Raw genomic sequence first — 9,083 nt, forward strand, 5'->3', positions numbered from 1 at the left:
AGAAGATGCATTGAATGCTCCGATACCAGAAGAGTGTTTAGAATGTAAAGAAAATTTAAATCAGGCTCAACGAGTTGCATTCGATGTCATAATGGATCATGTTACAAAGGGGAAGCCTGGTGCCTTTTTCATAGATGGTCCTGGTGGAACGAGGAAAACTTTTTTATATAATGCTCTTTATGCAGAAATTAGATCAATGAATAAGATTGTTTTACTAACAACAACTTCGGGTATTGTTGCAGCCAATATTCCTTCTGGTGGAACTGCGCATTTACGGTTTTAAATCCCTTTAGACCCTTCGAGCTCACTTGCTTGTAATGTTCCTAAGCAGGAAAGTTTAGCTGCGCTTATAAGGGAACAACATTGATTATTTGGGATGAAGTTTCTATGGCTAAGAAGGAAAATATTGAATCCCTCGATGCACTACTCAGAGATTTTTGCAATTCAAGTGTATTATTTGGAGGCAAATTAGTAGTGTTTGGTGGGGATTTAAGACAAGTTCTTCCAATTGTTCCACGTAAATCACACAGAGAAGCAGTTGCTGCAAGTTTAGTTAGTCCTGCTCTGTGGCCACAACTACTGAAGTTCAGACTTACTGAAAGCTTAAGGGCTACAGATGATCCTGCATATGCAGCTTTTCTGTTGGCACTAGGATATGGTGAATTGCAAAAAACGGAGGATGCGTTTGTTGAGCTGCCATCAGATATTGTTAAGCCTTGTTGTACTGGAATAACTGATAACGTACATCTAACAGCTGTAGCATTTTCAGAAATGGATATGTTTCCATTTAGTTCAGACATTTTTACTACAAGAGCTATATTGACACCGATGAATGAGGATGTTGATGCCATAAATTCAGGTTTGATTTGCAAATTCCTGGGTGAATCAGTAGTGTATAAAAGTTATGACACTATGATTTATGAATATTGTGCCGTATATCTTACTGAATTTCTAAAAAAACTTTGCCCTGTTGGTATGAGTCCTCATGAGCTTGAGCTGAAAGTTAATAGTCTTGTTATTCTGTTAAAAAACCTTCTGCCAACATCTGGTTTGTGTAATGGAACAAGACTCATATGCAAGCGGTTTTTCTGTAATCTCATTGAGTGTGTTATTGATGTTGGACATAATAAAGGTCAACACGTGTTGATTCCAAGAATATCATTACGTCCATCAGATTCAAAAGGCTATCCTTTTCAGTTTAAGAGAAAACAGTTTCCTTTGAAACATAGTTTTGCAATGACAATCAATAAAGCTCAAGGACAAACACTTAGTCAAGTTGTGGTTTTTTTTTACCGCGATCCTGTGTTTCACATGGACAATTATATGTCGCACTTTCTCGAGCTCGTAAATCAGCTAATGTTAGTGTAATAACTGAAGCTAGCTCTAAGCAACGGAAGGCGACATAACTGAAGAATATAGTATCTTATGATATTCTTCGTTTGGCAAGATTAATTTAGAGTGGCAAAAGAGGTAAGTTATCATCATTCTTTTTCATTCATATTGGTTTTGAGAGTGTGTATATTGGTAAGCTTATTTTTTTTTAATAACTTTTATCTGTTTTCCTATGTTTTTGCAGTGGTGGAACAGCTAGGAATTTAATCTAAATAATTCATTTGTAAGTTATTTTTCATTTTAAGTCATGTACATGAACATATTTGAAGTTCAAAATATAGATTTTAAAATCAGGAGAAGTGCCACAAAAATGTAAATGTAAATAGTGGAAAATTAGATATATTAATCTTATTTTCATTATTAGAGGAAAAAAAGAGAAAAAGGAGGAGACAAGAACACTATTACATGCTGAGATAGTTCATGCATGCAATCTCTTGTGGAAGGGGGTGGAAATTTATGTCATCAACTTTTTCATGCATTCTTTTCCCATCTTTTTTTTCACTATATAAGCAATGTTTAGCATCATTTGTATTCTCTAAAAAACCAACTAATTCTAAACTTATGCTATACATAAAAAAAAATTTCAAATACATAAACGATTGGTTAAGCTGTACTAGGTTCAGTACACAGCAATCAAACATCAACTACTTCATAGGTATGATCAATCCAAATTTCGTGTTAACATAAATTTTGTTATCACTTTATAGATTTGGATGGATATGCATGCGTTGTTATTTCTTAGTTTATGGCTTTTAAATTGTCTCTGTTATATAAATTGTGCATGCTAAAAATTACTAATTTAAGTATGAGAATCATATGTTTCAAGCATGCAATATGAAATTTTCAACTTTAAAATCATAACAAGCTTAGATAATTTTAGGGAATTTGCATAATAAAAAGTGTATTTTGAGTATCTATAAATGCATGCACAATTGTCTTTCATTTATGTGTTTTGAACATCAATTTAAGGCATGAAAACTTATTTATAAATCATACACATTAGATGTTGTAAAGTAGGAGATGTTATTTTTCTAACATTCTGCATGCATAGTCTGAGAATCATCTGTTTTAAGTATGCAGTATGAAACTTTTTACTTTAAAATTATAACAAGCTTAAATAATTTTAGGGAATTTACATAATAAAAAGTGTATTTTAAGTATTTACAGATGCATGCACAACCATCTTTCATTTATGTATTTTGAACATCGGTTTAAGGCATGCAAACTTATTTATGAATCATACATATTAGATGTTGTACAGTAGGAGCATAAGACTAATGTTATTTTTCATTTCTAACATTCTGCATGCATAGCAATTGCTAATTAAAATTTGCAAAACATCCATTTCATACATACAATGTGTTACTTATACATTTAAAAAAAAAAAAAAAAAAAAAAAAACCTTATCTCTGATTTAAAAAAAAAATTCAAGTAAAATCATGCAAAATGATTTTAAAATCATATAGATTAGATATTTTGTACAATTAAAACAACAAACTAGTACTATTAATATTTCAAACATTTTGCATGCATAAACTTGAACAAAAACTCTTTTACTTAGGCATGCAGTATGAGACAGGTTTGTACCATTTAAACAGGTTTTCTTTGATCATAATATTTAGTTATTTCAAAATTATCAAACATATAACATCTTCATGGCGCCACAACGGAAATTCGTAGATGAAATCGATACAACTACAAAAAATTTTAAGGTCAAAGTAAGGGTTGCAGAGAAGGGTCGTCCACAAACATCAGAAAAAAATTCACGATATTTGTGTATGTTTTTCGCAGATGACAAAGTATATCGATTTAATTCTACATACATTTTGAAACTCAACATTCAATTTGCACAAATTGATGAAAGCACTAAAAAAATTAACAAATTCTTGCTTGTTACAGAATAACCGGATGAAGATGACACTTTTTGGTGACCAGTTTCTGGCATACTGGGATGTTATTAGTTTCAGAGGAAACTATGAGATTCCTGATGTTGTAGTAAGGAACTTGGATAACAATGGAGGGCTAAAGAAGATGACATTCCATTTCATTTGTCATTAGAAAGCAAGACTATCATCCGATCTTTGGATCTAAAGGAGAATCAATTTACCCCAGATATCAAACACTTTCTTCTATTCCAAGCATCCCTATTGATGATGATAGACATGGTAAACATATTATATGAATTACATATACAACCATATAATTTGTCAAATACATCAAAGTGGCTTAATACAAAAATGTTATTATTTAGTGTGATTTTTTTTGGAGTTTCAGATATACTTGTGTTAGTTCTTTATGTATCAGAAGAACCAAGGAGAATAGTGACATCATCTAACAAAGAGACATTAGTTCGAGATCTTATGGTGATAGATCATAGGTAATTGCTTTTAAAGACTGACTAATATCTTTGCATTTATTTCATTTCATATTATACTAACACAAAGTGAATATTAAAAAACCTCTAATTTCATTACTGATCAGCCAATGAAAGTATGCACTTGGAATGACCTTTCTAGAGAACAGTCTGAAACAATTGTCTCAAACAGTGACTCTTTCAAAGTAATTGGTATCACAGCTCTACGACCTATTACTCAAACAAGGTAAGATAACAACTTAGATCATATTAAAATTTTCAAATAATAAACACATGTAAAAGATCTGAATCATAGTATGAGTACTGACATTTTCCAAATAAAAGGATATTCTCTTGAACCAACCATGTCAACTTTCATTCTGAAGGACCCCCAAGGCGACAAAGATGAAGCTTTAGCCGAATGGTATAGTTTTGAAGAATTTTCTTTCCTAAATATTGAAAATGTTAGCATAGTAATGTTTTGAACACAGATTTAGAATTCTGAGAGAAACCTAAATTGTAATTTCTATGATGTGAGTAAAGCATAAATTGATATTCCATTTTTTTGTTTGATCTCCTAATAAAAGTTTGAATGTTGAAGTTTTTCACAATATTGTATATACTGTAATTTACGAAACCATAAATTTATGACAATTATTTGTTCTTGATAAAAAAGGGAAAAGAGACATCGATGTATGCTAATCAATGAACAACAAAGGAAGGCAAGGCTATCGGATCTGAGGAGCAGGTAATAAATGGAATCAGATCAGGCTTCTTTAGGTGCGAAGGAAGGCAAGGCTATCGGGTTTGAGGAGCAGGTAAATTCTGAATTCAAGTTACGCAAAGTCAAGCAGGAGAGGGTTTTCATATTGCAAGATGATGATGAGGAAGATTCTTAGAATCATGCAACCACTCTCACAAAAGATCAAGTCAGCATCAGCTTCAACAAGTATTAACAGTCTTAAAAATATATTTTATAAATATTATATAATGTGTGGCATTAACTAGGAACAAGTACACTAAAATTACTTGTTCCTAAATAACACTACTTATTAAGGGATTAGCCTAAACTAGGCACTTAAATATTTTGCAATCAACTAGCAACTATAATGATTTTGGGTGTTTAAATTACCGTAAATGCTATATAGTAAGCCATATATGTAAATAGGTAGCAGTTTGAAATATTAAGAAGTAGTTATATAAAAAACAACAGCTATGTATGTACTATGCTTGAAGATGTAAACCACGTTTTCACTTATATAAAAATATATACTCGGATTATAGTATTTCATTTTATACTTGAAATAGATATATAAATTATATAACTATTCAAATTTGTGTTAGAGTGAAAAGTCTGATCCACTAAAAATAATTCATAACCATTATTATACCAAAAAAAAAAAAAAAAAGAAAAAAAAAAAAAACATCCTAACAACAACAAGGCAATAATCAAGATGGTCATTACATGGGTTTACATTGAAACTAAATCAACATAAAAAACAATAGGTACTCCTTTCCTATATTTAGAAATTGAGAAATTTTACACATTGGGTGTTAAGACCAATGTAATAACTATATAGTATGATATATATGTAAATAGGTAGCAATCTACAATATCAAGTATTAGTTATATGAAAAATCATCAGCAATGTATATATTATGCTTGAAAATGTAACCCATGTTTTCAGTTATACAAAAATATATAATCGGATTATAGTATATCATTTTCCACTTGAAATAGATATATGTATCATGTAGTTATTCAGATGTGTGGAACAGAAAAGAAAAGTAAGATCCACCAAAAACAATTTTTAACCATTATTATATATATATATAAGAAAAAGCGAAACCTAACAACAACAAAGTCATAATAAAGATGGTCAATCCATAGGTTTACATTGAAACTAGATCAATATCAAACACAATAGGGACTCCTTTTCTATATTTAACCAAGGCACCTACATCTAATTGAACATTATAGAAATCAATGAACTGACTAACACCATTTCTAATGGAACATTTACTGATAGCTCTCTGTTTCTTCAAGACTTTCAGCTGCACATTGAAATGTGTATCGGCAAGCTGAAGAATGACATCGGTAGTCTCAGGGAAATCAATGAAATTCCGTTTAGAAAACTCGAATGGAACATTCTGTCATTGAAAATAAAACACAAAATCAAATAATTATGCCAAGAGAAAGAAGATTAGAATGAAAAAAAAAAAAAAAACAAACAAACATGAAGATAGCTAACAAAAATCATACTATAATTCCTTGATCAACATAGGCTTTGGTAAAAGTGAATAAGAAATGATGTTCACGACAGGCAGTTGCAAGCTTGGCAAGGCAAGCATTGGTTTCGTTCATTTTAGATGAGATCTTTTCAATAGCAGGTTTCCTCCCAGGCCTTTTACCTGAAGTACCTGAACTTCCACCATATCCATTTTCCTCAGCTCTCTTACTTCCCTTGGATATGCGGATTTCAACATCAAATGAGCTATACCCTAAATAAGTAAATATCAAAGCATCACCAGGCCAGCATCTACACTATTATACTCTACAAAAAAATCAGACTACCCAACATCAAGATATGTTCCCCATCCACTACCACACTCTTCATGCACTAAAGTAACGAACCATGACTTGTCATTACCATCCACTAACAACTCTATGTTAAAGAAACCATCCACTGAAGCAATCTGGAATACGCTATTTAGAGGCACAGAAGAAACACACACCACAGTACAAGTACAAAATCAAAATCCAAAATAAAAATTCCAAAAACTAATCATCAACAAAAATGAATTAAATATTACACAAAAACAGAAACAAGAATGCATACCAATTTTTCATGTTGTTGAATATCATTTTCATACATAATAGTAAACAAAAGAGAGATTTTGTCCATGAAAATTTCTAATGTCAGAATACTTAGAACTCGAAACAATTGAATTAAAATATAAGTCTATGTAATAGCTTAACTCTAAATACTCCATACCCTTCACAAAATTATTCAATATATAAGCTAAGTCAAAACTTTGAAACTACAACACCATTAATTAAATTCAAGTCTGAACTAAAACTAACACTTCTACAAGTAACCTTCACAATACAAATGCAACTTTAGATTCCATTTGACCAATAATAACAACAATAAAAACATAAAGTCAAATAATTGCCATAATAGTCAACTGCATTTTCATTTAACTTACAACAATTAGTATATGTTTTCTTCTAAATAATCTGTATTCATGGACAAATTGTGATGTGAGATAGAATCAAATAGCAATTACAATATTCATACATAGAAGAGCAGAAAGATTCCTTGTCAGCACATTCACACAAAACAATCTAAACCAATATTATCTTATAAAACTAAGAGTTCTACACCAAAACTAGAAATCAAAGGCTACCGAAATCAGCTCCTTTAAATTATCTACACACTCAACAAACAACTGATGTGTAAAGCAAATTGACTTTACAAATTTGGATCCTTTTTCAAACAGTCTTTTGATTAGGCCTCACACTCCAATTATCAAGCATTCATTTTTAGCATCACCTATCAACAAACTTTTCATTAAGCTTAACACTCTAACCTCCTTGTCTAACTTATAGCTTCTGACTACTGCAATCAGACAACGAAAAAAGGATCCTAACTTGAAGATATTGACACCTTTGACAAGTAATTTTAAAGACAACTAAACATCAATGTTTTTAATGTCATTAAAACGACCTAAATGTTTGAAATGCTTTTAATATTTCACTAAGTTTTTTTTTCCTGATTTGTGCATGCATTTAGATTATTGTCCTATATGTGATTTTACTCATACTTTCTAGCCTTAAACTCTGAAAACTAGCAAACTAACAAGGCACGCAATAGTAAAAAATGGTTAGTATCGGGTGTTGATATTGTTGAACGTTTTTCTTAATTTAAATTTTTTTATATACTTTGAAAATTTAGTGATTCTTTTAAATGTAGGAATAATTTGTATTGTACCATTCAGACATTAATTTCCTTATATTATACTCTCTAATCACCTTTATATATATTTAGCATTTACGAGTTATTTGTCACCACTAGCCAACTCTGCCTTCTTCTCCTAGCTATCTTAATGCATTGAGTAATAGAAAATCCTCAATATCTTGGTGTTTCATTCTTAATTATCAGTACAACCTTCCCTCTATCTATCTCAAAACCTCTTTTTTCTCCTAAATCATCACTACATCCATCCCTTTCTTTATCACACGACCTTTTTTTCTTCCTTTATAAATTTCTTTCTCCCTATATATCTAAATTATACATTTCTTTTTCTGTGAATCTCAAAATAACTCTTGATTATGGACATAACGATAAATACAACAATATAGGTAGTGAGAATTTGGTACAAGATATATTTGATTAACGATATAGAAGTAAAAATCTATTGCTAATATTGAACTCATACTGATATAGAAAATCTCAAACAAAACTATTTAATTAATGGTACTGAAGTCATGTAAAACTTAAGCTTTAAAAAACTAAATAAACAAAAATACCAAAATCATTTAAAACCTAAAATTTATTAAATCATCAAATATGACAAGTTCAACACTTCTGCCTACGATATTAATACATCAGGAATCAGCACTCAGTTGTAAATGTATATATAAAACAATAGCATTTCACTTCGAAAGCTCAATTACAGCACCATCATCAACATGAACTTGGTATTCATCGATCACTGCATCAACTCCATCCTTAATAAAACATTGCACAATTTTTTCATTATAAGTCTTTATTTTCAAATTTGGCTTTGAACTCTGTATCATAAAGCTGCAGCACAACATCAGTCGTTTCCCCAAATCTACGAAAATGCTTTCTAGCAAAATCTAAGGGAATATTCTGCATCGCAAAAATAACGTGTTTATAACCAGGATTTCAACTAACAATCAAAGAGTTTAGACATCATTCCAACATGCAATTAATTATAATAACATCTCCAATATAAATATTTGACTTAAGGGATTCATGCAACCTGATCACACTCATATAAAGACATAAATGTAGGAGTTTTTGTTTCAAAATTTGTAAATTAACAAAAAAAATTAATCAAAAGAACTTAAATTTAGGAAGAAACCAATAATTTTCAAAGGCTGACATTCTATACAAAGCATCAAGTTCCATCGAACCAGCATAAAAAGTCAAACAATAACATGCTACAAATATTAACCTTTCAAAGCCTTTATAGCTTAGTTTCACTAAAAGCATGCATAGCATTAGACAACCTTTGAATTGTGTCTCTACCAACATTTCTGATCCAATACTTAACAGTGCTCAAATAGTCTAAAATTATTAAACCT

General features: G+C 30.6%; 1 protein-coding gene across 1 annotated transcript; it reads left to right on the forward strand.

The window, feature by feature from the left end:
• Positions 1–387: 387 nt before the first annotated feature.
• Positions 388–1,368, forward strand: LOC145631157 (ATP-dependent DNA helicase PIF1-like). The gene has a single exon (XM_081683254.1). The coding sequence runs from the start codon at positions 388–390 to the stop codon at positions 1,366–1,368; it is 981 nt and encodes a 326-aa protein (XP_081539380.1).
• Positions 1,369–9,083: the final 7,715 nt, after the last annotated feature.

Source organism: Chenopodium album, chromosome 1 (genome assembly GCF_948465745.1).
Source record: "Chenopodium album chromosome 1, dcCheAlbu1.1, whole genome shotgun sequence".
NCBI lineage: Eukaryota > Viridiplantae > Streptophyta > Magnoliopsida > Caryophyllales > Amaranthaceae > Chenopodium > Chenopodium album.

Excerpts from the sequence above, each read along its gene's own strand:
- LOC145631157 (XM_081683254.1), top strand. The coding sequence starts at position 388 with ATGGCTAAGAAGGAAAATATTGAATCCCTCGATGCACTACTCAGAGAT.